At 49.1% G+C, this 21,179-nt stretch overlaps 1 protein-coding gene across 6 annotated transcripts in view; it reads left to right on the plus strand.

Annotated features, from left to right (window-relative positions):
* LOC137431812 (uncharacterized) overlaps positions 1-21,179 on the plus strand; it is a 164,084-nt gene that overhangs the window by 97,494 nt on the left and 45,411 nt on the right. For all 6 annotated transcript variants that reach the window (XM_078782521.1, XM_078782523.1, XM_068123534.2 and 3 more), the window contains one exon: positions 2,379-2,530. In XM_078782521.1, coding sequence (XP_078638647.1) covers positions 2,379-2,530 — 152 coding nt within the window. The remainder of the gene's footprint in view (positions 1-2,378; positions 2,531-21,179) is intronic.

The raw sequence follows: 21,179 nt of genomic DNA on the forward strand, positions 1-21,179 counted from the left end.
ATAACAGGACTCAAAATATTAGGTTCCTAACAGATATAGTTTTTTGTGTATGGGAATTTTTAAGGGTTCTCAAATAATAATAAAAATCACCATGTATTATTAATAAGAGGCAAAGGCAACCAAAATGCAAACTCGACCAAACTCGTGCCAAATTTTGTACAAACGGGAAAGAGCAAATCCAGTCTAAGAGGCGACATCTCATTGATTAACTCATGAACTTCTTCAAGGACAAGTGAACAAATCTGGTGTGTGGGCATGTTTATACATGCTGAGTTGAGTGAGTGTTAACCCCTTTCTGGCCCAATGCACCAATGTTCTCAGTGGAAAACCAAAATACTTTAAAGTTTTGAATTGTTTTTAATGTAATTGAACTTTTAATATAAGAAGCAAATTAATTATTTTAAGCAGTATTGAGAAGATGTTAAAGAGCAAGCGAAGGAAGTATTAGTAAGCAGAATGAGATTGTAATTTTTCAATGTGATACACTTTTCTCCCCCTTTTTGAGAAGACTTGAGAAGAAGTGGGAGATGTATAATAACAGAAAAGCATGCGAGGAGGACACCCAGGATAAAAAGAGATTGCTTGTCAGACTTGAGTCTTCGATGCTACGTAGCTGAGGCCCGTGGCCAAGGCCAAGCCCAATTTCGACACACAAGTGAAGTTAACAAAGATAAGACACAGGAATGGATACAAAACAATGGATAAACAACGACGTTCAAAACAATGAAGGAATGGATAAACGAGAAAGCATCTCTAAAATGCAGAGCACCTCTACGTCTGCTTTGTATACTCGAACTAAACTTGACAAAAAAAAGTTTTTAAAAATATGACCGCGGGACCTGAAGCTCACCTGGATCAGGAGCGCAACAGTCATGAGATTTGGAGCAACAATTTGACAACAGTCAAACCCCCCACAGACCTTCTCAGACCCTGATTTTTTTTTATGGTTGACAAACTTTTTGGTACATCATGGGCGATGAAGGTTGTGATGAGGTTTCATTGAAATCATGTGTACAGTTTCAGAGAAGGGAGCAAATACCTATTTTGGAGGGTCAAAAACACCCCCGTAGTTCCCCTTAATGAGCACAGATTATGATGCGGTCAATACGCTGTCAGTGGGCATCAGATATGAAGCTTGTGTTTAAAAGTTTCACCAAAACTGATATGTGTAGTTTCGGAGAAGTGAGTACATACCTATTTTGAGGGGTCAAACACCACCCCACCCCCCACCCTGTAGACCCCCACCCTCAATGAGTGCAGGTTTTGATGCGGTCAATTCACATTCGTTTGGCTTCACATATTAAGCTTGTGGCCAAGTTTCATCAACATCCTGTGTGTAGTTTCAGAGAAGAGAGGAAGTACCTATTTTGCGGAGGGGGTCATAAACCCCGTAGACCCCCACAATGAGCGCAGATTTTGATGCGGTCAACACACCTTCGTTAGGCATCAGACATGAAGCTTATGGCCAAGTTTCATCAAAATTGCATGTGTAGTTTCAGAGAAGAAAGCAAATACCTATTTGGAGGGAGGGGGGGGGGGGTCAAACCCCCTTCCCTCATAAACCCCGTCAATGAGTGCAGATTTTGAAGCGGTCGATACACTTTCATTAGGCATCAGATATGCAGCTTGTGGCCAAGTTTCATCAAATTTGTTTGTGTAATTAAAAAGAAGAGAGCAAATACCTATTCTGCGGGATCAACCAGTGCTGCGAGATGTTTTGAATTACGCAGCGAGAGGTATTTTGGATTACATGTTTGAATAAGGGTTATAACATACTACCATAGCTGGCCACTACCATAGCTCAATGGTAAATAAATAGACACATAAGTGATTTTAAAAAACGGGGGATCTCGTGCTTGACGTGCTGCGGTGAGACTCATTTAGACTATTTGTACTCGCTATGACTTTTCCCTTTCACATTTGACCTAATTTTTTATATTATTTTCTCCATATTCTTATAATAAAGGTTTGTTGAAAAATTGATGATAAAAGCTCAAATGCTAAAAAAGTTATGGTCTGGACAGACAGACACACACACAGCGATTGCAGATTGCAAAACCCCGTCTTCCGCTATGCAAGGAGGGGGTGGGGACTATTAAGAACAAAGGGACTAAACAAGGGTAGATGGGACAGATCTGGTATAAAATCTGATCTGTTGACGAAATGTTTACGAAGCAGGAAGAAAATCACATCCACAGCAGTGTCATGGTTCTTTTTAGTAGCAGACAGCTGTCTTACTTAAAGCATGTAACTATTGTCTTTCTCCTAGAAAACAACATTACGTTTAATTCCTCATAATTTGACTATTCTACAACATGCATGACTCAAGTGCATACCTGTTGATTGTTTTCAAGTTGAGCTTCTCTTGTTTTTGGCAGCGTTATCATACCCCTTCACATTCACGCTCATCCTCTGAGGCAGGAGAGACTGGGATGTGCGGAAGTGAGACGCCACCCCATTGGAGAGAGGAGATGCAGAGAAGGTGTTCAGTACACCAGACAGATCAGAAGACCTGGGATAAAGAAGAACGGTGGGTGCATATTAAAAGACAGTGTTCTTTTAATGTTGAAGGAATAAAGTAGTTTCCTTTTCAGCAAGCAGATTCATTCCATCAAGTGCTCAAATTAATGGATATGTGACGTGTGTGCATGTGAGTATTTCAGTGAAAGATCACCTTCATGCACAAATGTATCTACAGGGTGGCCATAAAGTCTGGAAACCCAGGCAATTCAAGAAAATATTTTTATTCAATGTTCTTGTTACATTATATGTGCAAAATATGCTCCATCAATGCCAATGCATTGGTTGATGCCCTCGTTGAAGTTCCTATGTACCCGTTCAAATAAATTATCATCTCTATTAAGCAACGCACATGCCTCGGTTATGCGTTGGTTTAGATGTTCAGTGTCCCTCATTTTCATTTCATACACTTTTGACTCGATGTATCCCCAGAAGAAATAATCCATGGGGTTAAGATCTGGGTTTCTTGCAGCCCACTCCATAGTACCACGTCGACCAATCCAGTTAGTAAAATTATCATCCAACCAGGTATGCACCACTGCGGCATAAGTGGGGTGGTGCTCTATCCTATTGGAGCAGGTAACAAATAGTTTACTTACATGACAAGAAAAGAATTATGTGTTGTGTCGTCATAATGAGCTATAACAAGAGTGAAACCATGGTTGGTGACTCCAATGTCCTTTACTTGTGACCTTTAAGTCCTCGGTCTTTAAAATACACTCGAGTGTGCGCTGCTGAAGCTATCCGGGCAGGAAGCTTTCACTTGTGGAAGGGCCTTGTTTGGATTTTATATACAGTCACGTGAAAAAGTAAGTACTTTACTAAAAAGTAAGTACTTACTTACTTTTAAGTAAGTAAGTACTTACTTAAAAAAGTAAGTACTAAAAAGAAAAAGTAAGTTCGTACTTACTGAAAAAGTAAGTACCCCCATGTAAAGTTTTGACTTTTTCAACATATTTCAACATACAGCTATTTGATCTTCATTTCAACAATATTGATAGATAAAGGTGATATAATATAACAAATATCATGAAACATTTACATTTTGTAGTCCATTGTATAATTTAAATAAACATAAATGCAAATTTCGCATGTGGAAAAAGTAAGTTTATATATTTTTATATATATTTATATATTTTTTATATATATATACATATATATATATGTATATATATATATATATGTATATATATATATATATATATATGTATATATATATATATATATATATGTATATATATATATATATATATATATATGTATATATATATATGTATATATATATATATATATATATATATATATATATATGTATATATATATATATATATATATTGTTACAGACGTGGCTTGGATGTTATTTACCGAGCGGTTTTATGGTATGACCACGTCTGCACAAGTTACCCCGATTGCACCCGGGGTTGACTAATCGCGCTATGCTAGACCAATGAAGGAAAAAGAAGACACACGGCTGGAATTAATACGACACGACACCAGGGATACGGTTCTCAAAGGTTGTTATTACAATAATGCGGAAGGTTTAGATTACAGGGACAAGAGGGAAACATAGGAAGGTGGGCACTTAAACACACTTATATTAACCCCAACGGACGACAGATAAACGGGACAAGGCTCACTCACACGGGGTTTGATTGCAACGAAAGCGGGTAGCGATCGCTCCAGGTGCACCTGGAGCTCAGGGCAGGATCACGTACGGTCCAGTTTAAGAGATGCGGTGGAGGTATTGCAGCGCTCGAGGGGTGGCGACTTCTCTCTCCAGGCTGGGGGCGCATCTGACGTCACGTCCGGCAAGCGGCTGCGTATATCCGGCGGGGAGTGACACGCCCTCGGCTCGTTAGCTCCGCCTCGTGGAATCGGCACGTTGCTTCTCATTGGGTGCGTGCGGGGGGGTTACTGGCTCCGCCCCTGACGAGGAGCTGACAGCCAGCCCCTTCGGGGTAACCCCGTGGAGCGCATGGTCTGGAGCTAATCGAGCCGGTGTGAGGACGCATCCTCCCCCGCTCCGCCGCCATCTCCTCTGTTGTTGTTGTAATTGTTGTTGTAGTTGTTGTTATTGTTGTTGTTTGGGGAAGAAGATGGGAGGAGGTATGGGAAAGGTCCTAAACTCACTACTGATGCCATATAATCACATTCTGGTGCAACGAAGAGTCATAATTAATGGAAACGAGGCCTTAACTGACATAGATTAAGAATAACTAGGAAGATGTCCGAAAGTTGGCTACGTGTGGTGCGGTGGACCTGGGCACGACATTTAATGGGGGAATAAGGGGAAGGTCGGCTCTACTGATTGTTATTTACATGCAATGGGACTAGGGAATGGGGGATCGGGGAAAGTTGGGGAGTATTGGAGAAAATAGGGGAATATTTACAAGCGGATATGGAGGCCAAATTCCATATTCGCAACATTGCACCCTTCTCTACCCTCGGGGCGTCCCGACCCGATAAATTTTTACCTACTTTAGTGTGGCACGCAATGTAGTTCCCTCTACTATTAACTCTACCCTGAGTGCGACAGTTTTACAGATATTCACAAATGAGTAAATATGTCCCCCTGCGACGTTGCACCCTTCTCCTCACAGAAACACACCCACAGGATAACCGAATCCGGAAAGAATTCTCAAACTAAACATACAGCCGGTAGGGAGCATTATTTACAAGACTATGCTGCTATTTACACTACGATCCAGGACCTGTTTTTGGAGGAACACATGCAGATGTTATGCATAGAGAGAGCGCGCTTGCCAGCATCGATACACCAACCCACGAGTGCTCTGTGGCCGACGGCCTTTAATAACGTGCAGAGCACCCTTCCCGAGCATCAAAAGCACCACCCCACCACCAATCGGTGCAGTCACCATTGTTCATTGGAATAAAAATAAATTCGACAACCCCTAACCCTGCAGGTGTCTCTTGCTCTTCTTGTGGTGCACTTGGTGTTAATTAACAGTGGTTCACCTTTATGGCATAGGTGCCACGTTGACCCATAGGTCCTTCCACGGGTGGTGCTTGGCCGCAAAAGAGCTGCGGTCCATTGTGGGTGGCCACAAACATTGCGGTCCATATGGTGTATCGATCCAGGCAGCCAACAGCGAAAGTGCAGGCCCACAACTGCGTAGCCAGCACCTCTCTCTCCTCTCTCTCTACCCCAAAGCCAGATCCTCGGAGGTGGGAGACAAAAGAAGAAACAAGTGAGTAAGGTGGTAAGGGCGCAAAAGTGCACGCAATATAAGGTAATGCACACTGGGGGCACATGGGAACCAGGTGAGACAGGTACGTTCCTATCGTACGCCCCCCCCCCACCAGGTAACCTACATGGCCCCTCCCTTACCCCTTACTGTATCCACAAAACACAACACTACCCATAAACATCTACTTTACAAATCAACAAACATCCCTACTGTCTTCCCCGTTCCTCCCATAAACCAAATTCGTCTTCTCTCCCTCCTAACCAATCAAATTTGCCATTTTCAACTCTCATCAAAATTTGCCATCTCCAACTCAACATCATAATTTGCCATTACCAATTCATCATCAGTCCCTCCTAGGGAGGGAGAGATGGAATCACCCCAATGTCTCATCCACGTCGTGATGCGTCTCACAAATCCACACAGCGATTCATCTCCTGCAACAAAACAAAGAAAACACAGGTGTGGAGTCATCATCATCACCACAGGTAAGTGGCTGCGTATGGTGCGACAGGTTCATCAATCCTAACTATCTCCTAAATGACTTTAACAACTTTACACTACCCGGGGGCTTTCTCCGGCCAAACCATTGGCCCTCTTACACTATGGGTTCTAAAAACCAATTCCCATTGGCCAAACTGTGGTGCTCTTCAATTTGGGGTCTCACTCCCCCGATTCATCTCCCGGTGCCCTCGCACAATTTCTGGGCTGCGGCGTGTACCTCTCCCAGTGGGTCTACCCACCTGCACACCTCCACCACTGCAGTTGCCTCCGAGCTTACCTGCTCCTCACCCTAACCTAACTACCTGGGGAAGGCCCTCTGGCTCTCTCCCCACTCCGTGCCCTCTCTGGCACTGGGCTGCCCGATCCACACCCGGGATCCTCAGGCACCCACTCACAACTACCGGCTCCCAGAGCCCACCTGCGGCCTCACCTGGCCGACATCCTCACAGTGGTGGAGTGCCCAACCAACTACACACACTAACAGGCTACACGCCCAGCCATTTCCACAACACTAATGCACCCATTCACAACACCATTCTGCAACCGCACCACAAATGCCAATATCCAACCACAATTTACCTGCACCCTTTACCTAACACTTACACTACCCGCCCCGGGTACTCGTGAAAGGGGGTCCACTCTTCCCCCATCCACACCTTCGCACCATGCACACCACTCCGTACCACTTACTCCAACTCTCTCCACACACCTGTACCTGCACACCTGTGCTCTCACACCTGGTGCCACCGGCACCCTTCTCTCCCCAAGCGCATTCGCGCTGATCCACAACACTCACTACTCATACACTACTCCACACACCTGTCCAGTTGCACACCTGTGCAATCACACCTGTTCAATCCTCACACACACAGCATCATCTCAGCTAACTACTCCCTTCTGAAACTTGCGCTTCCCAGTCGTCCCTTTAACTATTGCGCTCCCTCGTCATTATAATCCACACTAATCTACCTGCGTCCCCACTACAGGTATCAGTCACTAACTAAACTTAACGTTACCTAATGTCAATCTCTTCTAGATCCCTACAATATAACCTAACCCACCCGGGCTAGTTTTCACTGCCATACACCCCATAAACTATAGCTCCTTTGCCCCCCGTCTGTGAGGGATGGTGGATTTGCCATCCCACCACATCGGGGGTCTCTCGCTATCAATTTTGTACACCTAAATTCCAACCAATCAAAAATTTGCCAATCACTACTCATCATCTGCCAATCATTACTGCCAATCCTTTGCCAATCATCAAATTTTGTTTTTTCTCTAATTTTGGGTCCAAAACACTAACCTCATCACCCAGTCTACTCACTAATACCTCTCGGTGCGCCAATTCCCGTCCAAAGCCCGGCTTCGTAAAGCCAAACAATGAATGCTGGTTGTTTTGTGCCTGCGGCTGGATGCGTCCGGCATTCGGGACAGGGACGGGGGCTTACCCGGGCCGAGATCCCATGCATCACCTCGGCGTGGAGCCATCCAATGTCCCGATCTCGACCTGCCGGCACGTCTCAACAAAACGTGGTCGCCATGACGACCCTTTCTATCGGGCTGCCAGCTCCGCCTGGTGGAGCCTGGACGCGGCCGTTCAAAGCGAGGCCCGGCACGCACCGAGGGCCTGCTTCGGCTAAAAGTCGCTCTAACCTCTAACCCGTGTAACGTCGATGCTTCACCTGGACGCTTACACCCCGCAGCCCGTTCCTTGCTCACACATCCAGCCGTTTCCATGCTCCTCGTACCGTTCCTTACACACCTCGGTACACCCATTCCACTCACAGCCTTGGTCACACACCTGACCACCGAACACTTTGGCACACATTCGTTGGTCGCACACCTCACCAAAACACCTCTTCGCGCCCCCTCCTCAGTCACCTCCTCTGTGACAATCACAGGTGTGCTCTCATTCGCACACCCAACCACGTGCCTCACCACCAACTCCAGCGTGCATTCCCACTCACGCTCTACCATTCCAGGTGTGCATCCTTCCATCCCAGGTGTACATCCTCGCTCACCTGTCACAACTAACTCACGCTCCATGTCACTCTCACTACTTTCACCTCCATTCTTGACAGCGCACTCACCCTTACTCTTGACAGCGCAGTCTTTCCCCATGCACCTGTCCGTCACACACCTTTCTCGCGCACACTCTCCCGTTACACCCTCTGTAACACTCACCACAGGTGGACACTCTTCCTTACTTCTGACAGCGCACTCTTTCCTCATGCACCTGTCCGTCACACACCTTTCTCGCGCACACTCTCCCGTTACAGCCTCTGTAACACTCACCACAGGTGGACACTCTTCCTTACTTCTGACAGCGCACTCTTTCCTCATGCACCTGTCCGTCACACACCTTTCTCGCGCACACTCCTGCGCACACTCTCCCGTCACACCCTCTGTAACACTCACCACACCACGCTTCCATGTGCTCCCTCGCACACGCGCTACGACCGACTCACTCTCGCCAGCACACTCACTCCTTGGCACGCACTTTTTCCTCACACACCCCAGAGTCGGACTTTCTTGCACACCTCCTTTTTCGCACACCAGACCTGTCGCACACCTCACCAACGGCCTTTCACGAACACCCGGGTCCATCTCGACCCCCAAGCTTCTTAAATCCCCTGGCGCATCATACGCACGACCATATTGGTCACCACTTACACCGGGTCCTCTTCCTCTTCGCTTCTCCTCCATCACCTGCGAATCCCTCATCCGGTTAATGAGCACATCATCACGATCCAAACACAGACTTTGGACCAATTCTTTTATCTCCTCTTTTATTTCTTTCTTATCCCCTCTCCGTCGCTTCTTAATTTCGCTCACCCCTTCTTCCACTTCTTCTAATTTGTGCCTCACCTCTTTTATTCCCCGGTACGTCTCCTCAAGCTCGTCCTCCAAGGCTACCTTGACCGTTTCCAGGTGCGTCCTCACCTGCCGGTCCTTCGTCTCCATTACCTCTATCACCTCGTCCAACCTCGTTGTCAGTCCCTCACGTACCATCTGACATTGCCTCTGTGTCGCTATCAAGTCGTTTTTAATTTCTTTTTGTGTCGCCTTTAAACCTCCTAATACCGCAGTGTTCCTTTGAACCTGCTCCACTAACTCCGTCTGTCCCACCGTCAGCTGCTCCACCTCCTGCGTCAGGTCCTCTATGCCCCCTTGTAACTTTACAGTCCCCTTTCTCACCTCCTTTTCCATGTGCTCCTCACAGTGCCTCACCTCCTCGCGCACTCCTCCGACCTCCTCACTCACTCCTCTTCTGATCTCCTCTCCCATCACTTGCATCTCCTGCCCAGATGCCACCCTCATCTGCTCCATTTCCTCCCTGTGAGCATCCAGTTTGGTTTCTACCCCCATTCTGACCCCCTCTATCTGCTGCTCCATTTGTTTAACTTCCCTTTCCGCTTGGTCCCTCATGTCCCTCAATTTGCCTTCCATACTGTTTTCTAACCCCTCTAACCCATTTTTCACTCCCTCTATCTGATTCTCTTGAGCGGCCATTCTGTTTTCTACCCCCGTTAACCCCTCCTGTATTTCCCCTAATCTATCGTCTAATTTCCCAAATTTCATGTCTAATCCCTTAAAATTATTGTCTAATCCCTTAAAATTATTGTCTAATCCCTCACTGGTACCCCTCGCTTCGTCCCTCATTACCCCCATTTGGCCCTCTAATCGCCCACTATTAACCCTCATTTGCTCACTCTGAGCATCCATCCGGTTCCCCATTACCCCCAATTGCTCACTCTGAGCATCCATCCGGCCCTCCAATCGCTCACTATTCTGGGCCATAAGGGCCTTCATTTGTATAAAAAAAAGTTCCAATCTTCCCAGCGGCGCTACTTCGGTCGCGGGCACGGTGACCAGCGAGGCGCCATTTTGCGCGCCCGCTTCTTCGTGCGTGACGGCGCTATTTTGCGAACCTGCCGCCCTCACTGCTTCGCTCTCCTCCTGTCCCTCATTTTGGTCCTGGATCGACCCTACCTCACTCTCCTTTACCGGACCCCAGCTGTCTTGATCCGCCATAGCGCGACTTTCAAAATTCGGTTTTTATTTTTTATTTTCGTAAAACAAATTGAAATTTCGCCGTTATAATTTCGCGCGGGAAACGCGCTCCGAATCGATTTTCCCTCCCAAAATTTGGGCCTAACTAATTTAGTCCCGGGTTCGAATTCCACTCCTCGACACCAATTGTTACCGTACTAACACAATTGGTGTCCAAAATTTGGGCTAAATAAATTTAGTCCCAGGTTCGAATCCAACTCCTGACAACCAATTGTTACAGACGTGGCTTGGATGTTATTTACCGAGCGGTTTTATGGTATGACCACGTCTGCACAAGTTACCCCGATTGCACCCGGGGTTGACTAATCGCGCTATGCTAGACCAATGAAGGAAAAAGAAGACACACGGCTGGAATTAATACGACACGACACCAGGGATACGGTTCTCAAAGGTTGTTATTACAATAATGCGGAAGGTTTAGATTACAGGGACAAGAGGGAAACATAGGAAGGTGGGCACTTAAACACACTTATATTAACCCCAACGGACGACAGATAAACGGGACAAGGCTCACTCACACGGGGTTTGATTGCAACGAAAGCGGGTAGCGATCGCTCCAGGTGCACCTGGAGCTCAGGGCAGGATCACGTACGGTCCAGTTTAAGAGATGCGGTGGAGGTATTGCAGCGCTCGAGGGGTGGCGACTTCTCTCTCCAGGCTGGGCTGGGGGCGCATCTGACGTCACGTCCGGCAAGCGGCTGCGTATATCCGGCGGGGAGTGACACGCCCTCGGCTCGTTAGCTCCGCCTCGTGGAATCGGCACGTTGCTTCTCATTGGGTGCGTGCGGGGGGGTTACTGGCTCCGCCCCTGACGAGGAGCTGACAGCCAGCCCCTTCGGGGTAACCCCGTGGAGCGCATGGTCTGGAGCTAATCGAGCCGGTGTGAGGACGCATCCTCCCCCGCTCCGCCGCCATCTCCTCTGTTGTTGTTGTAATTGTTGTTGTAGTTGTTGTTATTGTTGTTGTTTGGGGAAGAAGATGGGAGGAGGTATGGGAAAGGTCCTAAACTCACTACTGATGCCATATAATCACATTCTGGTGCAACGAAGAGTCATAATTAATGGAAACGAGGCCTTAACTGACATAGATTAAGAATAACTAGGAAGATGTCCGAAAGTTGGCTACGTGTGGTGCGGTGGACCTGGGCACGACATTTAATGGGGGAATAAGGGGAAGGTCGGCTCTACTGATTGTTATTTACATGCAATGGGACTAGGGAATGGGGGATCGGGGAAAGTTGGGGAGTATTGGAGAAAATAGGGGAATATTTACAAGCGGATATGGAGGCCAAATTCCATATTCGCAACAATATATATATATATATATATATATATATATATATATATATATATATATATATATATATATATATATATATATTGTCGCGATCCCGTCTGTGGGATGTATCCCAGCACGGAATACGGACGTAAATGTCCGGGCTTCAAGTAATCCACGTAGTGAACCAAAAGAGACGCAATAAACACAATTGTGTTTTAATCGGCCTTCTAGGGGTAAGGCACGATTATTTATTGGCTCGATCACAAAACCATGAAAGGTAACAAAAGGGAATATGCTGCACAAGCCGGCAGGAACTGTCGGCAACAGACGCTCCAACAGGACGCAGGTAAGATCACTCGCGGCTCCAATCGACGGGCTCCGGGACTCGGAGGATACCAGGATGGAATACCGCACAAGGCCGCCAGGAACGGTCGGCCAGTAGCTCCAACACGAAGCCGGGAATCACTCGTTCTCTTCTGGAGTTACTCGCTCGTAAAATACAGAACGGTATTCGACCAGCCCAACTCGGCTGTCCGGAGGCTTCAAGGAAAACCCTTTTATGATATTTCCCACTCGGAGCCTTCGAGCCGTGTCCGTCGCATAAGATGGCGACCGCGCTCTCTGACCCCTCCACCAATCACGTGAGGCTCAAAGGAGGTCACGTCACGCGGTGGGCGGGGCACCAAATCTGGGTGAGAACAGGTGGTTTCACCGGTGGTTTCTCACAGTCCTCCCCCCCTAAGTAAAAACCCCGTCGAATAGACGGCGTTTTTAAAACCAGTATTTGTAGTAGGTGCAAATCACATGGCAAGATGATGGCGGTAATCGCTAACAGGCAATTAACGCAATTAACAATTATTAACACTTATTAACAACAATAACGCAACAACGCAACAATACAACGCAACGCAATAGCGCAACAATAACGCAATTATTAACGCACAGGCAATTAACAGGCATTAACAGGTTAACAATGAACCAGTTTGGTTTTTTTTTTTTTTTTTTCACACACAAATTTTAACACCATACACCACATTAATATCTACCCTACAAGAGTTACACTTCACACAAAGCACAATAGAGAGGCAAGGGGGCCAAACTCAAGTTGGGGGAAGCGTTGACAGGAAGGAAACGGGCCGAGACCTAGAGCGGCGGGTACTCCTCCGGTGTCGAGAACAACAGTCATATGCGTAATGACCCCTTTCCGCACTGGTAACATCGATCGTTCGGGTCGAAAGGCCTGCGGACCAAAGGGCGTCTGAAACGAGGCCGCCGCGACATGCCATTCGACATCTCGACGCACACACGCGATCCGCAAATTAACCTTCCATCAAGGGCTCTGACCGAATCTTCAGCATCTCGTGGCTCTTCAAACTCAACAACTGCAAATCCAGGTGGGTTTCGAGCAACCCATACGTTGCGGAGTGGTCCGTAATGTTCGAAGACCCTCCCTAGCTCGGCTTTCGCTGCTCCATTGCCCAGGTTTCCCACATATACCTTAGCATTAGCGTTCCTGCTGAATCGCGACATGGCGGGAGCGGTCCCTGAGGAGCACGGCACCTGAGGGTGGCTTGACGGGAGGCTCGGGTGGACTTCAGCTGACGCAACGTCACCGTCGGGAACTGGAGTCGAGGCGCTAGGCTCCTCGGGCCAGAGTGAAGATATGTCTGACTCCACCACTCTCTCCGCCTGTTTACTCTGGGATCTAGTGACCCCCCCACAGGTCAGAGTCAATGACTCCTCCCTGGCCATGGCATCATTGCCAATCAGCAAGGAGACCCCGGGTATCGGGTAGTAGGGTACCACCACACAGGTCACTGGACCCTTAAAAATGTCACTCCGGACCTCGAGGAGGGCAAGGGGATACCGGCCAAGAACCCGGTCAATGCCCCGAAGGAGGGTATACTCGCCGGTATAACGCATCTGAGAGGCCGGAACTACCCCCGCCCGGAGAACACACCGTGTCGCCCCAGTATCCCGAAGGTATTGGGCCTCAAACTTCAGCATCGAATCAGGGCCACCCACTAAGGCTGTCCCTGAATAATCCTGGTACAGTGGATGAATGGAATTAGCCTCGGTGGCAGTGACCTCGGTCACCGATGCCACCGTCGTGTGCGAGGGCCCGGCGGATGAGCTCCACTGATCTCCCTCCGACTTAACAGGAGGGTTGCCTCGGTAGGCCGGACTAGCGGGATTAGAGAAGCAGCGGTTTTCACCGTGCCCCACGCGTTTGCAGAAATCGCACCAGGGCCCTGCCCTGGTCTGCGGCTCGCGACCGCCACCAGTGGAGGGCATCGGAGAACCCCTCCCCTCGATCCAGCCGCCGGGCAGACGGTGGGGCGGTCTTGATCGCAGACTCCTCCGTCTTACGACGCGACTGCGTGACTTGCAGCATTTTGCACGCCAAAACATGTTTATCAATAAGGTTGACGCAGTCTGCCAAGGAAACAGTGTCTTTGTCGACAAGAAACAATGCTAAGTCAGGCGGAAGCTGTTGATCGATACGGTAACGCACCAGGAGTTCCGCAACCGCTTGAGGTAACTCCACCTTGCTCCCCTTGAACCATCTCTGCAGCTGTTCCAACAAGGCCCGCGAATGTTCCTCATAGGTTTGACTGGACTCACGAGTCCAGCTGAAAAAATTTCTCCTATAAATACATGCGGACACCGCATAGGCATTCAAAATCTCGGCCTTCAATGCCCTGTATTTGTTTGCGTCCTCGGTTGCCATCCTCGCATATACCTCCCTCGCCTTCTCAGATAGATGGCTCACAAGATGGCCGACCCACAAGCTCTCATCAATGCCACCGGCAGCCAACAACTTCTCCGCCATCTCCAGATACGCTTCTGGCTTCGTGTCTCCCGTCCAGTCCGGCAAACGAACATGAACAGTTTCCGGGACTCTTGCAGCAGACCCCTCTGCCCGCAGTCGTTCAGTCAACATTCGCAACTCATGCTCTCTGACGCGTTCAGCTTCTGCTGCCGCATGCTCTCTCTCTGCTGCCGCCGCACGCTCTCTCTCTGCTGCCGCATGCTCTCTCGCTGCTGCCGCACGCTCTCCCTCTGCTGCTGCACGCTCTCTCTCTGCTGCTGCCGCACGCTCTCCCTCTGCTGCCGCATGCTCTCTCTCTGCTGCTGTCTCTGCTGCCGCATGCTCTCTCTCTGCTGCTGCACGCTCTCTCTCTGCTGCTGCCGCACGCTCTGCCTCTGCCCTGTCATTCTCCCTGTTATACATGTCAAGTTGTTGAACCGGAGTCAGCCCGGTCCAGAAGGGCAAACGCATGCATTTAGTCATGATGGGATCGCTTCCTAACATCTCGGGTTGAGTGACCGGGTCAAGGCTGCTTGCGTCGCTCACCTCGCCACCCACGTGACTGTCAACATGATCAGGTTGAACTCTCACTTCCCTGGTCGACATAGCTTGGCTACGAGTTATCATACGACCAGGCACAAAACACAACCTCAAACACAACGCTCAAACACAACGCTCTGTTGGGGAAATACGACACAACTACGCAATATCACCCGCACATCAAATTGCCAATGAGAAAAATACCACGTACAAATACTCACGTTTTTTTTTTGTTTTTTTTTCGGTTGTTTGGAGGGATCCGAGGCTATTCGCTTATTCTTTGTCGGTTGTTTGGAGGGATCCGAGGCTATTCACTTCTCTGCCCAAGACAGCGTCCTACGGCGAGAAGGTTCCTCCAAGACGGCGTCCGCTGGTGAGAAGGCGATGAACAGATGCCAGAAGATGTCGTCCACTGCAGAATTCCCGTCTCAATCGAATGGCTCTTACTTGAATGATCCTAGGACGAGCAACCCATTTGTCGCGATCCCGTCTGTGGGATGTATCCCAGCACGGAATACGGACGTAAATGTCCGGGCTTCAAGTAATCCACGTAGTGAACCAAAAGAGACGCAATAAACACAATTGTGTTTTAATCGGCCTTCTAGGGGTAAGGCACGATTATTTATTGGCTCGATCACAAAACCATGAAAGGTAACAAAAGGGAATATGCTGCACAAGCCGGCAGGAACTGTCGGCAACAGACGCTCCAACAGGACGCAGGTAAGATCACTCGCGGCTCCAATCGACGGGCTCCGGGACTCGGAGGATACCAGGATGGAATACCGCACAAGGCCGCCAGGAACGGTCGGCCAGTAGCTCCAACACGAAGCCGGGAATCACTCGTTCTCTTCTGGAGTTACTCGCTCGTAAAATACAGAACGGTATTCGACCAGCCCAACTCGGCTGTCCGGAGGCTTCAAGGAAAACCCTTTTATGATATTTCCCACTCGGAGCCTTCGAGCCGTGTCCGTCGCATAAGATGGCGACCGCGCTCTCTGACCCCTCCACCAATCACGTGAGGCTCAAAGGAGGTCACGTCACGCGGTGGGCGGGGCACCAAATCTGGGTGAGAACAGGTGGTTTCACCGGTGGTTTCTCACAGTCCTCCCCCCCTAAGTAAAAACCCCGTCGAATAGACGGCGTTTTTAAAACCAGTATTTGTAGTAGGTGCAAATCACATGGCAAGATGATGGCGGTAATCGCTAACAGGCAATTAACGCAATTAACAATTATTAACACTTATTAACAACAATAACGCAACAACGCAACAATACAACGCAACGCAATAGCGCAACAATAACGCAATTATTAACGCACAGGCAATTAACAGGCATTAACAGGTTAACAATGAACCAGTTTGGTTTTTTTTTTTTTTTTTTCACACACAAATTTTAACACCATACACCACATTAATATCTACCCTACAAGAGTTACACTTCACACAAAGCACAATAGAGAGGCAAGGGGGCCAAACTCAAGTTGGGGGAAGCGTTGACAGGAAGGAAACGGGCCGAGACCTAGAGCGGCGGGTACTCCTCCGGTGTCGAGAACAACAGTCATATGCGTAATGACCCCTTTCCGCACTGGTAACATCGATCGTTCGGGTCGAAAGGCCTGCGGACCAAAGGGCGTCTGAAACGAGGCCGCCGCGACATGCCATTCGACATCTCGACGCACACACGCGATCCGCAAATTAACCTTCCATCAAGGGCTCTGACCGAATCTTCAGCATCTCGTGGCTCTTCAAACTCAACAACTGCAAATCCAGGTGGGTTTCGAGCAACCCATACGTTGCGGAGTGGTCCGTAATGTTCGAAGACCCTCCCTAGCTCGGCTTTCGCTGCTCCATTGCCCAGGTTTCCCACATATACCTTAGCATTAGCGTTCCTGCTGAATCGCGACATGGCGGGAGCGGTCCCTGAGGAGCACGGCACCTGAGGGTGGCTTGACGGGAGGCTCGGGTGGACTTCAGCTGACGCAACGTCACCGTCGGGAACTGGAGTCGAGGCGCTAGGCTCCTCGGGCCAGAGTGAAGATATGTCTGACTCCACCACTCTCTCCGCCTGTTTACTCTGGGATCTAGTGACCCCCCCACAGGTCAGAGTCAATGACTCCTCCCTGGCCATGGCATCATTGCCAATCAGCAAGGAGACCCCGGGTATCGGGTAGTAGGGTACCACCACACAGGTCACTGGACCCTTAAAAATGTCACTCCGGACCTCGAGGAGGGCAAGGGGATACCGGCCAAGAACCCGGTCAATGCCCCGAAGGAGGGTATACTCGCCGGTATAACGCATCTGAGAGGCCGGAACTACCCCCGCCCGGAGAACACACCGTGTCGCCCCAGTATCCCGAAGGTATTGGGCCTCAAACTTCAGCATCGAATCAGGGCCACCCACTAAGGCTGTCCCTGAATAATCCTGGTACAGTGGATGAATGGAATTAGCCTCGGTGGCAGTGACCTCGGTCACCGATGCCACCGTCGTGTGCGAGGGCCCGGCGGATGAGCTCCACTGATCTCCCTCCGACTTAACAGGAGGGTTGCCTCGGTAGGCCGGACTAGCGGGATTAGAGAAGCAGCGGTTTTCACCGTGCCCCACGCGTTTGCAGAAATCGCACCAGGGCCCTGCCCTGGTCTGCGGCTCGCGACCGCCACCAGTGGAGGGCATCGGAGAACCCCTCCCCTCGATCCAGCCGCCGGGCAGACGGGGGGCGGTCTTGATCGCAGACTCCTCCGTCTTACGACGCGACTGCGTGACTTGCAGCATTTTGCACGCCAAAACATGTTTATCAATAAGGTTGACGCAGTCTGCCAAGGAAACAGTGTCTTTGTCGACAAGAAACAATGCTAAGTCAGGCGGAAGCTGTTGATCGATACGGTAACGCACCAGGAGTTCCGCAACCGCTTGAGGTAACTCCACCTTGCTCCCCTTGAACCATCTCTGCAGCTGTTCCAACAAGGCCCGCGAATGTTCCTCATAGGTTTGACTGGACTCACGAGTCCAGCTGAAAAAATTTCTCCTATAAATACATGCGGACACCGCATAGGCATTCAAAATCTCGGCCTTCAATGCCCTGTATTTGTTTGCGTCCTCGGTTGCCATCCTCGCATATACCTCCCTCGCCTTCTCAGATAGATGGCTCACAAGATGGCCGACCCACAAGCTCTCATCAATGCCACCGGCAGCCAACAACTTCTCCGCCATCTCCAGATACGCTTCTGGCTTCGTGTCTCCCGTCCAGTCCGGCAAACGAACATGAACAGTTTCCGGGACTCTTGCAGCAGACCCCTCTGCCCGCAGTCGTTCAGTCAACATTCGCAACTCATGCTCTCTGACGCGTTCAGCTTCTGCTGCCGCATGCTCTCTCTCTGCTGCCGCCGCACGCTCTCTCTCTGCTGCCGCATGCTCTCTCGCTGCTGCCGCACGCTCTCCCTCTGCTGCTGCACGCTCTCTCTCTGCTGCTGCCGCACGCTCTCCCTCTGCTGCCGCATGCTCTCTCTCTGCTGCTGTCTCTGCTGCCGCATGCTCTCTCTCTGCTGCTGCACGCTCTCTCTCTGCTGCTGCCGCACGCTCTGCCTCTGCCCTGTCATTCTCCCTGTTATACATGTCAAGTTGTTGAACCGGAGTCAGCCCGGTCCAGAAGGGCAAACGCATGCATTTAGTCATGATGGGATCGCTTCCTAACATCTCGGGTTGAGTGACCGGGTCAAGGCTGCTTGCGTCGCTCACCTCGCCACCCACGTGACTGTCAACATGATCAGGTTGAACTCTCACTTCCCTGGTCGACATAGCTTGGCTACGAGTTATCATACGACCAGGCACAAAACACAACCTCAAACACAACGCTCAAACACAACGCTCTGTTGGGGAAATACAACACAACTACGCAATATCACCCGCACATCAAATTGCCAATGAGAAAAATACCACGTACAAATACTCACGTTTTTGTTTTTTTTTTTTTTCGGTTGTTTGGAGGGATCCGAGGCTATTCGCTTATTCTTTGTCGGTTGTTTGGAGGGATCCGAGGCTATTCACTTCTCTGCCCAAGACAGCGTCCTACGGCGAGAAGGTTCCTCCAAGACGGCGTCCGCTGGTGAGAAGGCGATGAACAGATGCCAGAAGATGTCGTCCACTGCAGAATTCCCGTCTCAATCGAATGGCTCTTACTTGAATGATCCTAGGACGAGCAACCCATTTGTCGCGATCCCGTCTGTGGGATGTATCCCAGCACGGAATACGGACGTAAATGTCCGGGCTTCAAGTAATCCACGTAGTGAACCAAAAGAGACGCAATAAACACAATTGTGTTTTAATCGGCCTTCTAGGGGTAAGGCACGATTATTTATTGGCTCGATCACAAAACCATGAAAGGTAACAAAAGGGAATATGCTGCACAAGCCGGCAGGAACTGTCGGCAACAGACGCTCCAACAGGACGCAGGTAAGATCACTCGCGGCTCCAATCGACGGGCTCCGGGACTCGGAGGATACCAGGATGGAATACCGCACAAGGCCGCCAGGAACGGTCGGCCAGTAGCTCCAACACGAAGCCGGGAATCACTCGTTCTCTTCTGGAGTTACTCGCTCGTAAAATACAGAACGGTATTCGACCAGCCCAACTCGGCTGTCCGGAGGCTTCAAGGAAAACCCTTTTATGATATTTCCCACTCGGAGCCTTCGAGCCGTGTCCGTCGCATAAGATGGCGACCGCGCTCTCTGACCCCTCCACCAATCACGTGAGGCTCAAAGGAGGTCACGTCACGCGGTGGGCGGGGCACCAAATCTGGGTGAGAACAGGTGGTTTCACCGGTGGTTTCTCACAATATATATATATGTGTATATATATATATATATATATATGTGTATATATATATATATACATATATATATATATATATATATATATATATATATATATATATATATATATATATATATATATATATATATATATATATATATATATATATATATACATATATATATATATAGTTACGTTTGTGGGGGGTAGTGATACCTTAGTTCAGGTAGAATGTATAGATTAGTGTGCTCCGACTTTCGTGAAGAAGAAGAGCCACCTCGATTTATCACAAGTAGGGACCCGGTAGACCGTGTCTCATGGGTAAGCTTGTATCTTTGTCTCAATCCTGAGGGGTGGGGCTGGTTAATTAGCGAGGGATTATGGGTAAATTAATCCCCTGTGTGTTGTTGCCTCTCATTTATTCCTCTGTTCCTTATGACTGCGCAAGACACATACAGCCAAAATCGCCCATTAAACAGACTAATTAATAAAAACCACCGGAAACCATGCACCAAGCACTACCGCTGACAACCTTGACTTTTTGAGCATGCAGGACAGGCAGGACCGTGGAGACACGCCCAAAGAGCAGCGATTAGCCAAGGGTTTAATTGACGGGAAGGACTGGTAAGAAAGGACTCGCTGATTGGTGAAGCACGACAGATGACGTCAGAGCCTGGACGATAAAGTAACGTGCTGGCGGGCATTTTCTCTCTCTTCCTTGGGTGGCTGATCCTGGATACATAGTGGACAGTTGCGCTTTGCTCTCTTACGTGGGGAGGCTTCATCGCGGGCGACCGTTTTCCGGCATCTTGCTGGTGGTCGTGAGGAGGAAGAGTTGCGGTTGTCCAAGCAAGAACGACGAGTGGACAGGCGCTGCCTGCTCGCTGTAGCGTGACGAGGCCGGAAGTGAGCGGACGCACCGTGAGGCCTAGCCCACGTGAACGAGCTCATTTTCCTGCCAAAGCCTGACGATCTGTGACGAGATTTCAGAGACGCTCAGAGCTTAGTGCACACAGACACATATTTATTTTCAGTTATTTTTTCCCTTTGTCCATATACAAGTCTGTATGGAGGGTCCCTCAATTTAGGAATTTAGTGTCATTGTGTTTCATTTGGTTACCGGCATTTCTTAATATCCTCAATATTACATTTGGTTACTTAATAAAGCCGGCATTTATTTGTACATTTTAAATCCTGTGTCGTTTGAGTTGATTTATCGCAGGGTCGAGGACGTCGGGTGGAATCCGTGAAGGAAAGCGCTCCGGCCTCTCCCCCACTTGCACCCCACGTGTATTCTCCGCTATATCTTGACAGAACGCCTCGGAGTTAAAGCCCGTTCGGAAATCCGTTTCCTTAGAAGATTTTAATCACCAGGAACGCGACAATATATATACATACATACACAAACACATACATACATATTGTCGCACGGACCCTTCG

This window comes from Myxine glutinosa, chromosome 7 (assembly GCF_964187855.1).
Source record: "Myxine glutinosa chromosome 7, kmMyxGlut1.1, whole genome shotgun sequence".
NCBI classification, from domain to species: domain Eukaryota; kingdom Metazoa; phylum Chordata; class Myxini; order Myxiniformes; family Myxinidae; genus Myxine; species Myxine glutinosa.